General features: G+C 61.2%; 1 protein-coding gene across 1 annotated transcript in view; it reads left to right on the forward strand.

The window, feature by feature from the left end:
• ADGRD1 (adhesion G protein-coupled receptor D1) overlaps positions 1–21884 on the forward strand; it is a 125548-nt gene that overhangs the window by 82656 nt on the left and 21008 nt on the right. The window contains exons 15-18 of the mRNA XM_088019750.1: positions 626–749; positions 14623–14726; positions 16108–16219; positions 18220–18373. Coding sequence (XP_087875876.1) covers positions 626–749; positions 14623–14726; positions 16108–16219; positions 18220–18373 — 494 coding nt within the window. The remainder of the gene's footprint in view (positions 1–625; positions 750–14622; positions 14727–16107; positions 16220–18219; positions 18374–21884) is intronic.

Here is a 21884-nt window from a genome sequence, read left to right on the forward strand (position 1 = left end):
AAAATGATGATCACTGATATCCTTACCATAAGAAGAAACCACAGTTAGCACTTGAGCATGTTTGCTTCCAGCCGTTTTGGTCTGGGTTGAGACTTTAAAAAGTCACACAAGTCCTGAATCAATTCTGTAAAAAAGTAAAACGTTGTAAAAAAGCAAAGATCCCTTTGTTCGGTCCCACCCTCTCTCGCTGGAGGTGGCCAGTCGGGGTGTCCTCAGTACCATGCGTGTCACTTATGGCCACGTCCATGGAGCACGTGGCATCTTGCTCTGCTTCACATGTGTGCACCGAACATGATGCGCGAGGGCTCGGGTTTCACCCACGTGGATACACATCTGCGACTGCTGTGCCACGTCTTATCCCGTCCGTGTGCCGCACGGTGGGCGCTGGGCTGCTTTCATGTTCCGTGGCGTGTGCCCTGGGCACACGGCTCAGAGTTCTCGGCAAGTGGGGCTGGCGGGTTGTGGGATGAGCACGTCTCATTTTCAGGGGCTGTGGGTCCAGGGGGCCCCCGAGTGCGTGGGCCAGGGCGGGTCCACCGTGGTCTTCCCCTGGTCTCCGTGCGGCCCAGCCAGCGCCAGCACGTCTGCTCTCTCAGCCCGCTGCTCCTCTTTCCTCTGTCCCCAGCTCCGGAGAAGGGATCTGGTCCAACCAGGGCTGTGTGCTCACCGAGGGGAACCTCAGCTACTCCGTCTGCCGCTGCACCCACCTCACCAACTTCGCCATCCTGATGCAGGTGGTGCCGATGGAGGTAAGAGCCAGGCGCCGGGGTCCCCGAGCCCCGACAACAGGCCCTTCTGACCTCAGGCTGCAGGTGGGGGCACACCGGCGGCCCCCACTCATCGGGGAGACCCTGTGAGTGGGGACCTTTGTGAAGCTCTACATTTTTTAACAAAAAAGCCCAAACCAAACCAAAACAAAAACCTTTGCCTCAAGTTTCCTGAGGCAGCGCTGTGCAAACCCTAGGTCCTTCCCGAGGGTCCACACGCAGAAGGCAGATGTGCCAGCATCCTCTGCTTTGGGTCCTGGGCCGTGGAGCCTCTGAGCGGTGGGAGAGTCCAGCGCAGCAGGGGGACATCTGTCCTGCTCTCTTATGGGGCCACGACCTTCCCTGGAGCCCAGGGTTAAGGGTGGAGGAGGGGCCCTGGTTGGGTTTCTCTGCGTCGGGGTATTTAATCTGTCAGGCTGCGTGGTTGGCCTAAGAGCTAGACGTTCATTTCATCGGTTTTAGGCAAGCATGGCTTGGAAGAGAAAAAAAAAGTACTCTTTAAAAATGCAGTTGCCCTGGAGTGGGATCTTCTCAACTATTATTAGTCCCCGACCCCTGCATGTGAATGACTTAATTGGTTTCTAGACCCCAGGGGAACTTGAATTTCTGTGCATAGGGCAGAAGGCTGGGGAGGAGACAGGGGTCGGTCCAGTGATCTCCCAAGGCCCCTGGAAAGCCCAGCACCTGGATAGACACATTTTGTTTCATCCCAAACTGTGTTTTAGAAACTGAAAAATCTTATTTATAACTCTGAGTTTTTGGGTCCTCTTGAAGAGTCCATGGGTTTGGTGATGCTGGGCTGCACAGAACAGGGAACCAGAGGCTCCCCGCTTCTGCAGCGCTGCGCACCCCTCCCCCCAGCATGGGGGCAGGTGCCCTGAGCTCCCACGCGCCGTGCCTGGAAATGAACTGGAGTCTGGAGGTCATGAGCCCTCTGCCGGCCAGACGCGCTCCACCGTGTCCCTCCCTTGGCGCATCTCCTCCATGGGGCTCGTCTATTTCTGAACAGAGCCCCTGCCCTGGGTTCCGTGGTCCAGGGCACCACAGCACCTGCCACGTGCAGGACTGTGGAGTCTTGTCTGGAGTGGCATGACTCCTGGTGGTCCCAGGGTCATCACCTAAGCATCGATTTCTCATCCACTGCCATTCCACAAGTACTTATCGGCACCTACCCCGGAGGTTCAGCTGTAAACAAGAAAAGCAATGACGTTTTGCTTTTGAGGAGTTTATACTCCAGTGGGAAAGACAGGCAACAGATTAGCACATAAATGGGGGGTGTGGTCGGGGGAGCAGCAGAGGAGAATGTTCCAGGCCAAGGAATAGGAGGTGCAGATGCCGGAGGCCGGACGGGGCTTGCGGTGTCCCGGGTGGAGGCCGCGGGCACGGAAGGCTCCCGGGTGGAGGCCGCGGGCACGGAAGGCTCCCGGGTGGAGGCGGCGAGCATGGAAGGCTCCCGGGTGGAGGCAGTGAGTAGAGGAGGCTGCTTCATTTGCAGCCTGTGCCATGGGTGTCGCGTCTGGACTGTGAATTGCTTATATAGACTCCAGAGGGGAGTTCCAGGCTACCCCAGGAGGATGGGGAGCAGCACCACCCGCCCCTTGCACTCCCTGTGCAGACACAGCAGCACTGTGCACAGGCTGGAGCTGGGCTGGTCCCCTTTGCTCTGCTGGTGATGAAGCTCTAGGGGATGGGGCTGTGCCGACGTCCCAGGGCCCGTCACTCAGAGTGGCCAAGGGGAGTCCTGGCCACACGTGGAACGGAACTGGGCACCTACAGGTCAGCAGTCTTTCAAGCAAGAGCATTCAGAGCTTTGGACACGGGGTGCTGTCTCGGGCTTGAGGGGCACGAGCCATCGGCTGGCTTGGTGCCCTGCGGTGTACATCTGTGTTCAGGCAGCTGTGACCCCCAGCCGGTCCCAGCGGGAGTGACACATGGGCAGCAGCCGCCCCTCAGGTGATGGGCACCCCTTCCTGTCTGGTTCCCGCCCCCCGGGCCCCCTGTCACCCCTTTCTCTCCTGCCCCCTACTCTTCTGCCCGGTGCTGCCCGAGTCGGGGCGTGCACTCTGGCTTTGCACCGTTAGCTGCAGGGAGGTCAGCGTGGCGGGCCAGTGCCAACGGTGTGGGGACAGTGAGGTGGCATGAACTAGAAGGTCCCAGAGGGCCCCGAGGTTGCCTGGGCTGCATGGGGCGCCCTCCAAAATCCCACCCATTTCAGGTCTCTCCCCATCCCCTCTTGTCCCTGCTCTGCACAGACATCTGTCACGGGGGTCAGGCCGGGGGTTGGGGACACCGCCGCCATGAGGCTCCAGCCTCCATCTCTGCCTGTCGCACCAGGGCCTCAGCTCACATGCCTCCGTCGTGTGCCTCTGGGCGCCACGTGCGAGTCCGCGACCCGCCTTAGCTGTGCCAGCGGGAGAGGCTGTGACCTGCAGAACGTATGTGCCGGTAGGGTGGGGACAGGCCGAGGGTGCGGTGGCCGAGACAGCGAGGCCCAGAGAGGGGGACGGGCTGGGGTCAGTCGTTCATCCAGCAACGAAGCGTTGGATTCGAGGTGATGACCCGGAGCCTTTAGAGCACTGCTCTGGGCCTTGGGAGCAAAGCAGCTGACACATGACAGTGCGTGGGACCCTGAGCGAGGAAAAGGCGCTCCGCACTTGAGAGCGTGCTCTGCCCTGTGGCAGCGGGGGCGCGTGGAAGCCACAGGGGCAGGGCGAGGAAGGGCGCGGCCCCCAGGGCCTCCCCAAGGAGCAGGTGCGGGTGAGCGACCTCAGGGTGGAGGGCACAGCCTCATGGGCCTGGGAGGAAGGAGCAGGGACACACAGCAGCAAGGGGCCGGGGGGCTCTTGGGAGAGGTGCTGGGGCTCAAAGCCGGAGCTTCAGGCCCAAACGTCGGGGGCAGAAAGGCTGTCGTGGACGTGGGGGAGCAGACCGCCTATGAGCGCTGGTGCAGGCAGGACCGGCATCCTCCCGTCACAGCTGAGCGCCGGGGGACTTGTCCAAGGTCACCTGGGGACAGAGCCCAGCTTTGGCTCTGCTCTCCAGATCCTAAAGCTGGGGCTGGTGCCGAGCCTCCAGATGGTCCTCTGGGTCCTTTGCTCACAGAGAATGAGGTCCATGCTGTGGGCTCTGCGACATGGAAGGGGCTGCTGGGTGGTGGGTGTGGGCAGGAAGTTGGGTTTGGGATGTTGGCGGGACAGGGAGGAAGGGAGGCAGCTCAGTCCAGTAAGCTAAAAAAAAAAACCAGTCACAGAGCATTTATGATGCAAATCTGTCAGCGTTCCATGTAGGTGACACCAGATTTGGACAGTCTGTGGGTGTCTTTGTGGCAGCAAATCATATCTACTCATTGCCAGGAAAGGTTGATTTGAAAATGATTCAAAATTACCCATGCTAAAAATGAACGTTCTCAGGAACATTTAAACAAAGACTGCAGTTATCACAAGTAGATGCCGAATCTGAGGCTCAGTTCATTTAGTGAGAACAGCAAGAATGGCTCCCCCCAACTTCTCCAGTGCTCTGGGCGGGGGTATCATTGCCAGGGTCTCTCCTCGGGGCTCACAGCTGCACTCCCCTTCCCTCCGTGGGTCTGCCCTGGCCCGCACCCCAGCAGGGCAGCTGTGGAACCCCTCTGCGTGAAGCCTGGGTGGCTGGGCTGGGACGTGGAGGGATGTCCCAGGCCTCACTCTGCTCACTCTTCTTTGTGGGAGGGAGTGTGATATGGACCCCCCCCTCATTCGGCAGCAGTGAGGGGCTCAGCCAACCACGACCCCAGGGTGGGGGACACCACGCTTTACGCTCCTGCTGCAGAGAGTGGGAAATAGGCCTGGACCTCCTCCCACTGAGTGCTGACCCCGCAGGGCCCCCGGCGGCTGGTTCTTGGGGCCCCCTTGACCCAGAGCACTGGTCACTCTAGCTGTGGCCCACCGGCTCTAGTGGTCATTACTCCATCTGACCCTAATTTCTTCTTCTATTAGGAACTGTTTCCGTTAACGTGGTAGCTGACACACGTAGGTTTTAAGTGGACGTGGTGGGAAGGGTATTGAGTGGAAGGCGGGGCCTCCCGCCATCTTCTGCTCTCCTGCCGCCATCCCCTGCGAAGCCGCGCCTCTTCCAGGGTCTCCCCTCCTCCCGGAAATGTTCCCCTCTCCACACGGGGTGCCACGCTGTAAGCAGGGCTAGGGCCCCCCCTCCCGTGTGCAGTGTGTCCCCTTGGACGCCCACGCCCCTGCCTGGTCCTGGACACACCTGCTGCCCCCTCAAGACCGGGAGCCGTGGCCCTCAGGGGGCTTGACCGGTCACCTGCTGCTGGGCACTAAACTGGCTCCCGTCCGCGGCTAGTTCTGGCAGGGGAACTGGGGGCGCTTACACTGCTCTCTGGGGACCCTGTTCCAATGTACACCTCCTCCAGTGGTGGGCAGGGACGAGTAACTGTTGTCAACGTAAATCACAAAAACACGGCTCCACCACTGGGGGCTTCTGACTCCCTGGGGTAAGTACGTTTCAGACAGGGTGGGAGTGAGCCCATGCACTGATGCCCGTAGATCTGGGGCCACCATCATGACCAGGTGTGCCAGCCAGACACCTCTCCGAAACTCACTTTCTGCACCTTTAAAATGCGTGAACCCCGGGGCGGCTGGGTGGCTCAGTTGGTTAAGCGTCTGCCTTCGGCTCAGGTCATGATCCCAGGGTCCTGGGATTGAGCCCCACGTCGGGTTCCCTGCTCTGCGGGGAGTTTGCTTCTCCCCTGCCTCCCAGTCCCCCTACTTGTGCTTGCTCTCTCTGTGTCTAGCTCTTTCTGTGTCAAATAAATAAAACCTTTAAAAAAAATTTTTTTTTAATTTGTGAACCCAAATCGAGTAAGGATCCTAAGAAATTAGTTTTCTCCTATTGGATAAAATTATCTTCAGGTTAATTTTGGAACAGTATGTTCTGAGAGTAGTCAAGAAAATTAAGGAGGAGAGTAGGAGAGACTTTGCACGGCATAGAGCAGATCCCCGTGAAGCTCCCGTGACCAAAACAACGTGGTGTCCACGTAAATCCAGCAAGGCAGACCGCGACTTTTCAGGACACCCATGAGGATCTGCATCGTAGAATTCAAAGAATCAGAAAGCCAGATAATATGTAAGAGTGTAAAGTAAAATACTGTTACAACCTGATTTGTCGTGGACACAGCAGACAAGGGAAGTTGTTAACGAGCCTAACGCTATGGAGCGCGTGCCCTGATACCTCCACGCCAAGGAGGACAACGCACCTCTGGCCTCCATGTTAATGGAATGATTCCGTTAAGAGCTAACATGTGGTCCTTAGAGTGGATTGTAACGGCGCCCCCTGACCTGGAGGGGTCTCCAAGGCACTGCCACGTGGAAAGGGCAGGGTGCAGAGTAAAGTACAAACATCCCAGCTTTCCTTTTTTTAAGATTTTATTTATTTATTTTAGACAGAGCGGACACGCAGGGATGGGCAGAGGGAGAAAGAATCTCAAGCAGGCTCTGCGCTGAGCGCAGAGCCTGACGCAGGGTTGACCTCACGACCCTGAGATCATGACCTGAGCTGAAATCAAGAGTCGGACACTTAACCGGCTGAGCCCCGCAGGCGCCCCAAACATCTCATCTTTATGAAACCCTGTGAGGCCCCCTACATGAGGTCATGTCGCGGAGTGTGATCCCGAGACAGGTACCAAGGTGCCATCCGGGCTGTTGGCAGGTCGGGAGACACTGGACTGAAGCTGGTCAGCTGTGTCCCCGTGCATGCATCCGTGTGGTGGAATTAGGTAACGAGATTGAATAATAAAAGGAGCAGCTTGAAGAGGCGGTTTGTAAGCTCTGCTCTCAGGGGTGCGGGCTTTGGGAGTGCGTCTGGTTCCCCTGTTTCTCCACGCCCAGCAGCCTGGAGCGGGCGCTGGGCAGAGGCCGCGTGAGGCTGTGCATGGGTGAGTAGGACCGTTCTGCAGGAGAGGACTTAGGGAGACCAGGCAGCCCTCTCTCTGGACACCAGGATGCCAAGCGTGCCTACGCGAGGGTTGAGGCTGACTCACGCCGGCCTGTTCTCGAGGGGCCAGGGCAGGAGGCAGGCACTGGAATTGCCATCTCTCAGGGCTGGCTGGCAGGGGCACTGGGGACCAAGGACCGGGGTCCGCAGTGGTGGATGCTGCAGTGGGCTGGCCCAGCCAGACCCAGGAAGGGGTGGGGCTCGGATTACTCGGGCCCCTGCAGGAGCCACCGTGGCCCCTGGGGCCAACTTAGAGATGGGATTCCTGGGAAGGGAATTGGAACCAACAGACTAGGAGGGGTGAGGGGCTGACGTGACGGAAGCCGTGGAGACGAGTCAGTCCCACCCGCTTCCAGGACCCCCACCCAGGTTCACATTCCAGGGGGACAGTCTGGTTGTCTGTACCATGTGCGCACAGCCCCTGAGCTGGCGGAACTGGAGGCCCCCTCAAGGCACTGCCTCCACGTGCAGCCACTCCCCTGCTTGCCTCCTGCAGGCCCCCTCGCCCCTGCTTGCCTCCTGCAGCGGGCCCCCTGGGAGCGGCCCAGGAGGGGCGTCTGTGCTGGGCAGGGAGCAGCGGGAGGGCTGCACCAGGACAGGGCACCTGCGAAAGCCAGTCCCCAGGAAGCCCCTGGCCTTCCCCGGCGCAGACTCGGGAGGAGGGGGTCACGGTGAAAGAGGAGCTCAGTAAGACAGAGCCACAGACCCCGGCCCGGAGGCTGGCCAGTCCACATGATTCCTTTAGACCGTCTGTCAGTATTTCAAAAGTCAGAGAAATTATCTAAAATTTTGGATTTTGGTTTAAAAAAAGAGTCCCTCCCCTGGAGCTTCCTGCCCAAGCAGCTGCTGCCCCCAGCAGGCCAGTGCGGGAGCTGCACTTTCCCGTCGCCCGCGCACCTCCTCCGCCTTCTCATGGGGGCACCGCTGTTCTGCTCCTAGGAAGACAGCAAAGCCTTTCTTGCTCTTTCCTAGGGTGGGAAAATGACATACCCACTATGCGGGGCTTTGGAAAACACGGAAGATAGAAGTATTTCCTTCTGGAACAAGAGTTCCACTTGGATATGATGTGTGCAGGCTCCCGGCTGGCCTCATGAATTTATGTAAAATGCCTCCCTAGAGGCTTCGGAGTCTGTGGTTTGTGACTCAGAGGAGCCCATGCTCTGAAGCAAACTCCAGGCTTTTCTGGGCATTTCTAAATCTAGCCCCAGGGTGGGGAAGGAAGGGCACCGCGGGGCACACCTCCTCAGGCCAGAGCAGCGGGCTCCCCGATCTGCAGCTCCCCGATCCCCCAGGGCCCCCTCGTGCACCCTGGGCCTGCGGCTACAGGACCCGCGCTCAGCAGCCACCTGCCAGGTGCTGCTGCCTGAAGCCACTGAGCCGGCTCTGGCCGCCAGGGAGGGCGTGGCTGGGGCTGCTGGGGTGCCCCTTGGAGCTGTGTCTGTGGTCCTGCTGGGTGTGTCTCCCCTGTACCTGTCACTCCAGCAACTTCTGAGGAGCACCTACTATGTGTGGCCCAACCCATCTCTGGGGTGCACTCAGCAGTGGCCCCACCCTGCCCCCCGGTCAACAGACGCTCAGGGTCCCTGTCCTGATGCACCGCGTGGCCTTCTGCAAGTGCCTGCCCTGAGCCTTGGCTTCCCCACCTGTGACTTCCCCTGAGTACTGGGCTCTGAGCACCCAGCCCCAAGAACTGAGCTTCAAGCACCCAGTCTGGCTGAGGTGACAGCGTCTTCCAAACCAGCGTGAGGGAGCCCAGGGGTGACCCGGTGGCCCGAGGAGCTTGGTGGCGTCCCAGGAGAGCAGGACAAGCCTGGGGCACAGCAGAGGCCTGAGTCGGGACTGAGTCTCCTCACGCTGTCCAGCCCCTTTGCAGTCATTCTTTTGAGGGATGGTGGCACCCTGGGCCCCTGGGGGACCTGTCTCCCTGTTGATGGTGCTCCTGCCCCTTCCCCTCTCCCCCTCCCTGTCCCGGGCTCCCAGAGCCCTTCCCCCTGCTGGCCTTGCTGCCCCTCTGGGGCGCTAGGCCCCTGGCGGCAGCCCCGTCTCTCCCCTCAGGACCCGGTCACGCAGGGAGACCCCTGTGCTCACCCAGGATGTGTGGAAACAGGCCTCGGAGGCGGGATGGGAACATGAGGGAGAAACCCCCCACTTGGGAGGCAGCTGCTGGCTGGGTACTGTTGGGCGCTCAGCTTCTCCACCGGCTGGCCGGGCCCTGGGGTCCTGGAGACGGCGCTCGGTGCCCCGCTGGAGCCAGATCCCCTCCTCCCACCAGCCCCAGCTTCCTTAGAGAGAAAGCAGCCATTGCCTCATGCACTGTAGGCTCTCCTGCAAGGGTCTGGTCAGCTGGGGCTCTGGCAGGAGGCTGGAGAGAGGGCATGTGTTGGGCTGCTGTGGGCGGCTGGGCTGCCCTGCAGAGGGATGCCGACCTGACCGTGGCCTCAGGAGCCTCTGCTGCTCAGGCTGGGGTGGGGGACGCGCGGCGCCGGTGGGGGGAGCAGGCATGTCTCCATCCGGGAGGGTCGGGAGGGTCAGAGGTGAGGGACAGGAGGCCAGGGGCTGGCATGGGGTTGGGGCAGGCAGCTCTGGGCTGCCAGGCTGAGCAGGAGATGGAGGCTGCGATGTGGGAGGCTCATGCGCTCACTCTGTGTTGTCAGAAGCATCATGACTGCACCATGGTGGGGGGAGCCGAGGGGGAGAGGCGGGGCCCTGTGAGAAGCTGCCCAGCTTGCAGGGGAGCCAGGGGCCCTGCAGGAGCCGGAGGGCTCTTCCCAGGCCTGTGCCGGCCCGTGTCCTGCAGGTGACACACATGTGTGGAGGAGCAGAGGGGGAGCCCCAGGCCGGTCCCTCGCCCGGCTCCCCTCGCCCTGCACGTGCGGCCCCTGTTCCTGCCACAGCCGGTAGCACAGGGGAGAGACCGTCTGCACCTTCTAAACCGGTCACTGTGTCTTCCAGGTGGTCCCGCCTCGGCATGCAGACCTGCTTCATTTGTTTTAACCCTTGCACTAGGGCCGCTGGTGGCTCCCGCTTCCACTGGCAGGCGGTCAGGTGTCCGCAGCCCTGGCCCCGGCAGGCGGGAAACGTCTGTGTTTGTGAGTGCGTCCCCACGGCGGGGTTGCCAGTCAGGCAGCGGGCAGTTTTAAATGTGCACAAAGGCTATGTGTGGGGCCTGCGCCAGCCCACCTCCTGTGGCGGGCGGAGGCTGCGGGTCAGGCCCACGTCTCCCCACCGTACATGCCTCCCCCAGCAGCACATACATGCTTTGCAGCGGGGTTGAAGTAGCCCCTGCCGCCGCCTCCACCCCCTGCCCCACGTGTAAAGCCGGGGATCACACAACTTCCAGCTCCCAGCCCCAGCACCGGCCTCAGGGACCCGGCCACGGGCGCCCTGCCTCCCATGGCGTGGCTTCCCGGGGCGGGCGCAGCAGGGACCTGATTCTCCAGGCCCCAGTTGTGTTGGGGCTGGGCCTTTGCTCTCAGGCCCAGCCCGTCCCACTGCTGGGGTCTGCACCCCAGAGGCTGACCTCTGCCGGCCCAGGTCTGGTCAGCTGGGGCTCTGGCAGGAGGCTGGGGAGAGGGCATGAGGCCTGGTGCCCCCTTCCCTCACTGTGCCGCAGGCAGCTTTCCCGGTATGGCCGTGTCTCCTCCGGTCCTTGGTCCGGCTTTCCCCGGTGACCACGGGCCGCGGGCTGGGCCCTCCTGACAGGCTCCTGTCCTGATTCCTGCCTGGCTTGCTCCTTCAGCTCCATGGCACCTCCCCTCCCCTGTGTTAACACCTCCCTGAATGAAATTTCCTGCTCTTTGAAGGACGGCAGTGGTGTCTGTACAGAACCAGCTAAGAGCCCGGGGGTGGGCGGCCTGGGGAACAGGGGGCGGCCGGTCCAGTGCTCTGCCCCCAGCTCACCCCTTTAATGTGGTCGCTGGCCTGACCTCGGCAAGTCACGGGTCGTCTTAAAGAGGACAGGAGCCACGTCTCTGTGCAGGGCGTGGGGGTGTGGGTGGGAGACCCCACCCGATGAGGCCCGTGGGCGCCGGTTCCGACCCCGGCAGTGCCCTTCCACCAGCCAGGGAGCTTGTTTCCGCCTGTCCTCGGGGCTGTGGACTCGATCCCATCCCCGGAACGGGACATGCGCCTACAGCCTGGACTCTGTGCAGGGGGATGCTGGCTGCATGTTCCCACAGAGCTACACCTGGTGGAGCCCAGGGACTGTCCCCGAACCCTGGAGGCCCACGGAGCCACATGCTCCTGCTGTGCACAGGCTGAACGAAGGTGTATGGCTCAGCCGGGTCAGCTGGTGTGAGGGGTGCTGGCTCATGAGAGCCTAGATGCTGGCAGCTGGGAGACCGGACGTCGGGGAAGAGCCACGTGGGTCAGGAGCAGTGAAGGGCTGAGTGTGTGCACAGCCGGGGGTGCCCCGCTTATCTCCTGCACTCTGCTCAGCCGTAGGCTCCCTGGACAACCGGCCCCCCAGCCAGTCCGGCTGACAAGAGACGGGCACTGGTGTGATGCTGCTCTGCTGTCCGCCAGGCACTCCTGCCCTCGGCTGGGTCCCGTGTCCCCGGCTCCAGTGGCAGTCTCCCTCCCTGGCCCCGCTCTGCTCCCGTCCCCTCCTCCCCTGGACCTTCCTGCCCCACAGGGGTGGAGGCTGTGCCTGATCCTCGGGGTGCTTCATGGCTTTGGTTTCAGGGACTCCCACACCTACTGACCCGAGTCCCACGTCGAGGCCGGTCCACTGAGTCACTGGGAGGGTCCTGCTTTCCTGTCTGGAGCCCCTGACAGGGCGACCAGGTGGTGAGGCAGAGATGCAGGGCCGAGGGAAGGAGTGTGGCTCTCATCTGGGGCGGGGGCCATGGAGGGAGTGAGCTGGGGTGATGCCTGCCCTCGGAGACCGGGCTGAGGGTGGCCCCGATGCGCTGGGGGTCAGGGAGGGGCCGGGGGGACACAGGTGGGCACTCTGGGAATTGAGGAGAAGGAGAGGGTACGAGGTCTGGGCTAGCAGAGGAACCAACAGCACTCTGGGTACATGGGCTCCGAGGACGGAGGAGGGACCCAGAGGACCCTCAGATTGGAGGCCCGTGAGAGCTGCCACCCACACCCCCATCCTCTGCACTGTGGTCCCTGTTTGTTTCCGTCTCGGCCTTGTCCAAGCAGGAGCTGGCGACCTTGTTTACTTACCCCTGCATTCACTTGCTTCCCCACTGCAGCGTGAGTGCTGTGCTTGGTACACAGTAGTGCTCAGTGCATGCTTGTTGCAGATGAGAACGGTGGTGCCACCCACAGGGCTGCAGTAGGACTCACTGCCTGCATGCAGCGGGCGCCCAGTAAGGGCTGTGACGTTCTTCCTGTCTCAACTATCCAGTCTTCCGGTCGGTCGGTGGTGGGCCTGGGTAGCTGTGGGTCCGAGGCTCGGGATGGACTTCTGTTTATCAGAAGCTCCAGGCGGAGCGGGCGAGCAGAACAGAGGCAGGGGTGTTGTGCGCGGCACAACTGCAGGCTGCAGTGCTCACGCGGGGAAGCTTCTGCCTGGCGCCAGGAGCCTGCCCACCTTCGCCCCTGGGGCCTCCCCCCATGTCTGTGAGTGGCAGAGGCAACGTCCTGCTGTCTCTACAAGACAGGCGTGCACGTGCATGTGGATTAGGAACATCTTCCATGGAGGACGGTGAGGGAGCTGGGGGACGAGGCGAGAGCTCCCCCCGCCCCCGGCATTCAGCGCACACTGCTGGCCTCAGGGTTCCCAGAGCCGTGGTCGTGAGGCGGTAAGAGTTCCGTCAGAGTGAGCTCTCCATCTCCCGGGAGAAAGATCTAGGTGGTGACGGGGCGCTGTGGAGATTCACAGACCGGGGAGAGGGCATCCCAGAGGCCAAGGGGTGAAGGTGTCGTGGAGCCAGGCACATGCTCATATTTCCATGGCTATTAAATTCATTTCCGCTTGGTGGGGGCCGCCAAGGTGGACCTCAGTTCCTGGGAAGAGCTGAGGGTCCGTGATGTGCGTCAACCCTTAAATCTGATGCTTCCCTCCTTCTCCAGGCAGAGGCCATTGTGATGGTGATGAGAATTTCCAATTATCTATGATTGCAAAGAAAGAGCACATTCTTGGTTTAATATTAGTGTTTCGTGTGTGGTTTTATTCCCCAAAACATCTTCTCTGTAAGAGCACTTCGAGAACCGTCTCTGGAGGTGGGTGCCAGGTCTCCTCTCCCAGAGGGTGTGAGAAGTGCCGAGGTAAACATCGCTGGATGTGTGGGTTTTACCTGCAGGATTTCTCACAAGACTTACACCGCTCGTGTTGCCCTGACGTTGTTAGAGGGACAGAGAATGCGGCTCTCCCTCACCGTTTCGAACACCAGAGACACCAGTCCAGGGAGCCCTGCTCACAACACGTTGCGGGGGCCAGAGTCTCAGGCCACACGGCGTGGGCAGCATGGGCAGGTGGCGCCAGGACCACATTCGTGTTCGCCTTCCTGGGCTATCGGATGAATCTGAGTGCCGCCAGCCAGCCCACCTGCACAGGGGGAAGCTGGGGCCCAGATCCTGGGATGTGGCCGAGAATGTTGCTGTAGGAACACAGGGCCCCCGTGCATTCCTCCTGTTTAGGGAAGTCGTGGGCAAACAGGAGGTGACGAATGGGGGCTCTCCCCCTCCTGCATGTAGGGCTGCAGGCTCCAGGCTGCTCCTTCCCCGCCTCCATTCGGTCAAGGCTCTGAAGTGTTTTGTAGCCCCTGGGGAGTGAGTTGACCAGCGGTGACTCACAGATCTGGAAGAAATAAAGCCCATTAAGTTGTCCATCCTCAGGCGCAGTCCCGCTGGCTCCCAAATTGCTCTGCACAATCCACTTGCTGTCCCCAGTCTGTGGAGTTGGAGCCTCCGGACGCTCTCAAACATCCCGAGCTGCCTCCTTTTGTTCCTGATTACATCCTGACGAGAGGGCCAGGGGGCAGCCTAGCCGAGGCGAAGGCCCCAGGGTGTCGAGGCCGAGGTCGGAGGGACCCTGATGCCTGGTGTCCGGGGCGGCGGGGGGTGGGGTGGGGTGGGCGGGGGGCCGGTGCGGACCTCGGCGATGGGCAGGGGCTCTGAGGCACACACGGCCGGAAGCCTCAGCAGGAAACACAGCAGCGACCTCTGCAGGGCCAGGCGCGGGGAAGCGGGTCTCCTAGGCCCGCGGCTCAAGGAGCCCAGAGGTCAAGTGAGTGTGATCTGAGGCTCCAGCTCCCGGGCCTGAACGAGCCACCGTTTGGGGTTGTGCTGCTAGGTGAGCTGTAGCTTGTGTCACTGTCCTTTGTGGCTTTGCGTCCGATTCGTTTACCAAGTTCCCTTCTGTGCCAGTGGGTGTCAGGGATGAGAGCCGACTACACAAACTCTCAGACGGCTCAGCCTGTGTCCCTGGCCCGGCTCTACGCACTTCAGACCTGTGCCTCCAGGGGGTCCTCAGGGAGGAGTCGGCCCTTCTCCCAGGTCTTAAACTGCTCTCCTCTGGCTCCTGGGTCCGGGTCTAAATCCCCCCCGGATGCTGCAGGCTCGACGAGGGGGCACGGCTGGGTGGCGGGAGTGGGGACGGGTTGGGAGGGCAGGAGTTAGGCATCAGCAGGACAGAAGCCGGAGGGTGGAGGAATCTGCATGTGGCCCTCCGGGGGGAGCGTTCCAGCATAAATCCAAGGGCTGACCCAAGGGACTGGACCCCGCCGGTGGTGGTAACGGGGCACGTGGGGGGAGAGGCAGGACCTGGTGGTCCCCACCACACGCACGCCGGGACAGCGGCCCCCTGGGAGTCAGCTGTGCGCCAGCCCTGGGACCCTCGCCAGTGGGAGCCCGGTCACCTCCGGCCTCCGGGACCTGGACCAGCGAGGACACCTCTGCTCTGCTTCCCACACAGCTCACACGTGAACACCAGATGGCGCTCTCGTCCATCACGTACATCGGCTGCTCCGTGTCCCTGGTCTGCCTGGTGCTCACGCTGGTCACCTTTGCCATGCTATCGTGAGTCATCCTCTGCTCTGTCCCGTGTCCGTGTCCGGGGAGGTCTGGTGCTCTTGGGTAAATGTCAGTGCCAGCCTGCCCCACTTCGGTTTCCCGCCCGGTATGTGTCCTTGGGAGGTGGCGAAGGCCTGGCCTTGTTGAGAACCTGCACATGGTGCATTCCAGCTGGAAAGCTGTTCCAAAGTCACCTTTCATCTTGAGATCTGGGGTGCAGGGAGGGGTTGGGGTGTTGGAGAAGAGAGGAGGGAGGCAGGAGGGCACCCTGCTTTAGTTAAGCTGGAAAGTTCTGGAAGGGTTACCAGCCCACAGGCTTTCTGGCCCTTGGGCAGGCAAGAGCCAGAACGGAGGACCCCTTACCCGAAGACAACAGAGTCACAGCCCTGTGGGGGGGGGGGTTCCCTGGTGTCAGCTGGAGAGGCAGGAAGGCTCTTTTCCAGGAGGCCCCCTGCCCCTCCCACTGAAGCCACATGTGGTCAGAGCTCAAGGGAGTCTGTACATCCCCAGGGGAGGGTGGCAGCTGAGTCCCTCTGTGGCCCTTTCTGAACTGGGATAGAAAACAGAAGTCTGTGTGGACAGATGACTGTAAGGACACACTGGCTGCTGCTCAGGGCTGTTGGCCTCACACCAGACGGGGTCCCCTCCCTCTGGGGGTGCTTGGGAGCTTGTCTCCTCTCCCTGTCCTGTGCAAGGGAGGTGAGGCTCCGGGGGTTCCTCCTGGAGCCGAGCACCCCTCCTCACCTGCTCTGGTTCCCTGAGGACACCTGGCACCTGGCCTGGCTGTGACTGTGGGCTCCCGGGGTCGGGGGCTGCAGCACGATCCACAGGGAGAGGCCCTCAGCTCCCCCAGAACTCCAGGGACTGTGGGGGGCAGGGGTGGCAGCAGCTGAGCCTGGCAGGAGGAGCCCGCACAAGCGTTGAGCTGAGACGTTCATTCTTTGGCTCCCCTGTCCCCCAGCTTTGCTCAGGAAGCCCGCCGCAGCCAGGTGGACTGCTCTGAGGACAGGCCCCGGGGGGGGGGCGGCAGGAGCAAGTGCCCAGAAGCAGAGCACACACTTGGGCCAGCAGAAGTCCTCTCCCAGGGAGGCACGGCTGGTGTGAAGGCCGCAGCCTGGAGAGGACTGGGGTGCTTGTGAGCCAGAATGGGGCATCGTGAGCTGGAGCAGGAGCAAGGAACAGGCTGAGTCCGAGCAGGGGCCGGAAGGGGGAAGCAGCGGGCAGGCTGTACAGGAGCTGATTCCTTTCCAAGAGCAATAGGGAGCCATTGAGGAGTCAGAGCCAGCATCTGGGCGGGCTCTGTAAAGGCCTCTTTGGCAGCCTTGGGGGGCTGGTAGGGAGCAGCAGTGGGCCTGGGCCCCGGACACCCCTGCCTCTCTACCCTCAGCTCCGTCAGCACCATCCGGAACCAGCGCTGCCACATCCACGCCAACCTGTCCTTCGCCATCCTAGTGGCCCAGATCCTGCTGCTGGTCAGCTTCAGCTTCAAGCCTGGCACCGTGAGTAGGCCCTCTCTGTCCCTCTCCTTCCTCCCTCTGATGTCACTGCGGCTGGCACCCTCTGCTAGTTTCTTCAACTCAGAATTCAGGCCACAACCCCCAGATAGTCGGGCAGGGGCTCGTCCAGGAGAGGCACAGAAGAAGGCCTGCCTGAGCTGGGTTCTCTGCCCACCGTCCGCTCAGCAGCAGAGTCGCTGGCTCTCCTGCTCTGTGTCAGCTCACCGTCCAGCCCTGGTCAGGTGCGGGGCATGGTGTGGAGAGCTGACATCGAGCAGCCCTCTGGTCCTGGAGACAGGCCCTCCGGGGCAGTGCCCTAGCCTCTTGCTTCTAGATGTGGGAGTGGGTGACAGACGACTCTGGTAAGGGTCAGCCCCCCCGCAGTCTTGCCTTTCACTGCTGCACTGACCACAAACCCCCAGCCACCTCTGCTTGCTGTGGGCGAGAGGAATGTGAAGACCCAGGCCCACCTTTTCCCTGCCCTTTGTACTGGGGATCTAGGAAGTCTTAGAACCCCAGAAGGTTAAGGGCTAAAACTGAAATGACCCAGGCTTGGGGTGGGAAGGAGAAGCCGACTCCCGCTTGCTCCCACCGGGAGAGAAGGAGAAGCAGGTTCTGGGGAACAGAGCAGTACAGGTCGGTAGTTTCAAAACTCACACAGGATCAGCTGACGCAGAGCGAGGGCTTTATCCTACAATAGTGGGGGTCAGCAGAACTTCTGGTCCTCTCTGCCGCAGGGTCCTCAGCCCCCATCTGTCTGTCCTGGGGCTGCTGCCGAGGGAGAGATCCACCCTCCTGGGCTGCAGGATTCCCCCTCGCAGGTTTAGGGGCGCGGAGGGGCATCTAAAGCCCCGCATGAGCCGTGGAGGGACCAGGCATGCGCCAGCCTCCTTCTCTGGATGCGTCAGCCCTCCGGGTTTTCTTACAACACAGTCTTGGGTTTGTAGCTCTGGGTGGGGCCTGGAATTCCGAATTTCCATCAGACATTCAGGGGTTGCGGATGCTGCCTGTACAAGCAACCTCCCTGCCCCCCCTTCCCCCCCCCCCCCCGGCCCCGGGAGGGATGAGGCCCCACCGCGGGAAGGCCGCGGGAGGGGAAGCAGGTCTGCGGAGGCTCCGGGCTCCCATCACCCTGGCGGGGACCCCGGCTCAATGCGTGTCTGAAGCCCCGGGGCAGGGCTCCGAGCAGTCCTGCTCGAGGAAGGTGCCTGTGGGATGAGCCCCGCGGAGGACGGAGAGTGACCTTGGGGCCCAGTCCCAGAGGGGCTGGTGGGCGGGGACACCCACGGGAAGGGGCCGCAGGGACGAGCGCTGCGCACGTGACCCCTGACTCAGATGCGCACGTGGGGCAGATTAGGGACCTCCAGCTACGCCTGGGAAACGAGGTGCCGGGGACACGATGCTGTCCCGAGAATGAGCTGGTATCTCGGGGAGTCTGGGACAGCAGAGCGTGGGGTGCCCGACAAATATCACACCGTCCCTGGGCTTCTGTCTTTAATTCTTTTATTTTTCCCTCTTTTCTATTATTTTAAGTTTTGAAGGTGGTATTTGAACGTATTATTATTTTTCCTCCCTGTCATCATTCCGCCCCCTTCCCGACCCCACGTAGAGCCCGGGGCCACCAGACGGGGCGCAGGTCCGGCTTAGGGACGTGCTCGCAGCTGCCAGGCCCACGTGTCTGCAAAGCCCCAGGCTCCCCGGCTCGCTCCCTGGCGGCTCCGCCCATTCCCCAGAGCCCACCCCATTGGGCTGGTCTGCTCATGTGCCCAGCCTGAGCCAATCCTGCTTCAGAGGACCAGAGCCTTTATGCTGATTGGCCGGGCCTGATTCCCTGCGCTCTCCTGAACCAATCACCGTGCGGGAACCGCCGGGACTAGAAAGGGAGCCAGGGCCCCTCCGCTCCCCTTCGTTGTGGGGGGAAATGAAGGCACGTGACCAGAGATGCCGGGAACCGCCCCCTGCTCACACCCAGAGAGATGTGCCCTCTGTGTCTTTGATCCTAGGTCCCCTGCCGGGTGATGGCCATGCTCCTGCACTACTTCTTCCTGAGCGCCTTTGCGTGGATGCTGGTGGAAGGGTTGCATCTCTACAGCATGGTGATCAAGGTCTTTGGCTCAGAGAACAGCAAGCACCGCTACTACTATGGGATAGGATGGGGTAGGTGGGGGCGGGAGGGGCAGCTGGGGGCGGGAGGGGCAGCTGGGGATGGGAGGGGGCCGGTGGGGATGGGAGGGGGCCGGTGAGGGTGGGAGGGGGCCGGTGAGGGTGGGAGGGGGCCGGTGGGGGTGGGAGGGGGCCGGTGGGGGCGGGAGGGGGCAGATGAGGGCAGGTGAGGGTGGGAGGGGGCAGCTGGGGGCGGGAGGGGGCAGCTGGGGGTGGGAGGGGGCCGGTGGGGGCGGGAGGGGGCAGATGAGGGCAGGTGAGGGCGGGAGGGGGCAGTGGGGATGGGAGGGGGCAGTGGGGATGGGAGGGGGCAGCTGGAGGTGGGAGGGGGCCGGTGAGGGTGGGGGCATAGGATGCGGCAGGTGGGAGTAGGTTGGATGTGATTTCACCTTCCTATGACACGCCTCCAAGAGGCCAGATGCTCTTAGGCTTGAACTTCCCCATTCTCTGTTCCAAAACAAATCAGTTCCCATGAAGAGTGCTTTGGAGTTGTCTGAGCTAACGGTCTGTTTCCCCCGTACCTGGGAAGAGTTCCTGAGGCACGGCTCCGGAGCTGGGGCGGGGGCCGCCGCTCATCTCTCTTGGACAGCACCCCAGTGTTGGAGCATGGCCCTGGCGGGTGGGCAGCCTCTAAGGCCAGCTTGCCTCTTACAGCGTAGAGCCTCTGCCCTGTGAGTGCCCTTAGGGGAGGGCAGTCGGGGCCCTGTGTTCTCCGCGAGTCACAGCAGGGACAGGTCCTGCACACTATGGGTTGAGGCTGGATGGAGGAAGGGAGATCTGATCTCTGTTGCTCTTACCTGGGATAGAGCTTCTGCAAGGAGAAATGCAGGCAGCTCACCCCCATGAGATAGTGTAGCTCTGAGGGGCCCAGTGGGGGAGGCCTGTCTCCTTGGGGTGGAGCAAGTCATGGCTCAAGTCGAGTGTCACGGACCCTCTGTTCTTACCAAGACTTAGTAGGTTTTCTTAAGTTAGTCTTTCCTGATTTATTGTGTGGCCTTACAAAAATGTACAGAAACTTTCTATGGTTGGGGTTTTTTTAGACTAATTTTCATCAGTTAGGGTTGTCTCACTGAGGGGTGGGTCTGTGGAGCCGCTCATGGCTTCATTCCGGAAGCCCCCTCCCTACTGACTTGACTCGGTGAATTTCCTCCTTGCCCACCCCATCCCGAGGAGTGCCTGCTTCCTGCCAATCTGTGTAGAGTGGGCCGTGTCACTGAGCCCTGCCATGCTTGCATTTGCGAGAAAGTGTTCATCCAGCATTAGCGACCTGCTGCTTGTTCCTGGGTTTCTTCAAATGGGTTTAAATTTTCACAGCCCTAATTGTGCAGGGAGGAGATAAACATGTTTATTTTGTGCTTTGAGCTGCTTGATGTAATGTGTTTGGGTGAGGGAGGTACATTCTGCACCCTCCTGGCTTTCTGCAGCCACCCACCCCCCCACTGCTGGGGCCATGCAGGGAGCTGCCTGTGGCGGCCAGGATGTCCCACATCCAGCCTGGGAGCACCCTAGAGCCTGAGCCCCCCTGGGCTCTTATTTGGTTGGCAGTATGGAGGGGAAAAAATGAGTTATTTTTACCAATATTTAAACATTTTGAGATTTTGTAGAAATTATAGAGATCTTTTGAAAAGTGAGGCGATCTGGGAACCCCGAGTTTACAATCCTTTTTGACAGCACTGTCTGGGATGGTGCAGTTTCTCACACCAGCCTAGTCCCTGCAGGCGTGTGAGGGTGCAGCCCCTGATGTTGCTCTCTGCAGAGGGAGCCCTGTGCCGGACCTGGCAGCCTGCAGCCATCTGCACATCAGCTTCCCCCTGGGGGATGTCTTCAGGGCTCAGGACGTGGCTCTCTCGTTCTGACTGGGGTAGAGTTCGCTCTGGGCCTAAGTAAAGACAGTCTGCATGCAGCTGGGCCCTCTCAACCTTCAGTTTCTAATGCAGAAGAGCTGGAGGCTGACCCAGGGCACCGGGAGACCACGCTGTAGGGAGCCCCCCTTGCACAAAGGCCTCCTCCTGCAGAGTCCTCCCTGGCTTTGAGACCCATGGGACTGTTTTGATGCTGAGTTGGGGGTTGGAGGTGTTCAAATCAAGAACATAACTTGAGGTTTTGTTAGATGCCAGGCCCTAGGTCAGACCCGTAAGGTGAGGGAACCATGATGTCTGTCCCTGAAGTGTCCCCGTGGGTGGAGGAGAAGGAGATGGTGAGGAATGTTCGAGAGTTTGCACACCCCTGCTGCACATGTACATGTCTGAGGTCCAGCTCAGAAGGGAGAGAAGTGTAGCTGCCTTCTTCTCCTGTTCCAGCTTTCTCTGGTGAGCTCCCACTCATCTGGGGCACCTTCCCCCGGGGCTGCTCGGAGCTCCGGGAGGCCGGGGCAGTGCCAAGCCCAGGGGCGCTGGTCTGGGCCACCCAGCACTGCGGTAACAAGCAGCACCCAGCTCTGCTTGCTGTAAAGCCGCACGCCTTTACTTCCCATTTCTGCTCCGTGTCCCCAGTGGCGGTGGGCGGTGCTGTGCTCGTGGCAGGTCCCACGTGGAGGGGTCGCTGCCTGGAACTGTTGTTGGTTTCTGGGGGAGAGGAGAGGACACGGAAGGACCTCACACTGGGAATTAAATACTCCGCCTATAGAGGCACATGTCACTTCTGTCCACAACCCATGGCCCAGAACGAGGCTGGTGGCCCCAGCAGCCTCCGCGCAACAAGACTCCCCCACGCCCAAAGAAGCCTCTGGAAGCCTGTGGCAGAAGGAGGGCAGGCCACTTGTCTCCAGCCTCCTCTCTGCCCTTTCCTGTGAGGCCGCCGCCCCTGTGTCAGGTCTCCTGGTATCCGCTCCCTGGGCTCTTTGCTCTGTCCTGGCCGGTGGCTCCCACGGCCCCTCCCCAGGCCAGAGAAGCACCGCATTCCAAAGAGAGCGCGTCTTCAACTCTACGAAGTACGTGTCCATGCGACAGGGCCAGACGGACCCTGAACTGTCTGCAGAAGCCCGTATGTGCCTGCACGGCTCCTGGGATGGCCACAGGGGGAGCGGGACCGGACTTGGTGAACGACGGTGCAGATTATAGGGACTGCCCTGACACGTGGAGTGCCTCGTCCCTCACACACGTGGCCACAACACAGGGGATCCTCACAACAGACGGGGAGCAGGGTGCTCTTACCTCCATTTCCGCAGGGAGACCCTGGAGGCTCAGAGAGGGTCAAGCACTTCCTCGAGGCCACACAGCAGGTCAGGGGTGGCCCTGGGAACCGACCCAGGCGTCCCGTGGCCCCAGAGCCCAGGCTTTTCCTACTGGCTGTTTCCTGCACCCTCATCCCCCCACCTCTGAAATGTTTCTTCTTAAGAACAAACACACTGGGGCGCCTGGGTGGCTCAGTCAGTTAAGCATCTGACTCTTGGCTTTAGCTCAGGTTGTGATCTCAGGGTTCTGGGATGGAGCCCCACGTCGGGTTCTCTCCCTCTGCCCCACCCCCCACTCCAGGCACTCTCTCTCAAATACTTACATAAATCTTT

Source organism: Eumetopias jubatus, unplaced genomic scaffold (genome assembly GCF_037043125.1).
Source record: "Eumetopias jubatus isolate StellerSeaLion01/CBP00866 unplaced genomic scaffold, mEumJub1_p1.0 scaffold_16, whole genome shotgun sequence".
NCBI classification, from domain to species: Eukaryota; Metazoa; Chordata; class Mammalia; order Carnivora; family Otariidae; genus Eumetopias; species Eumetopias jubatus.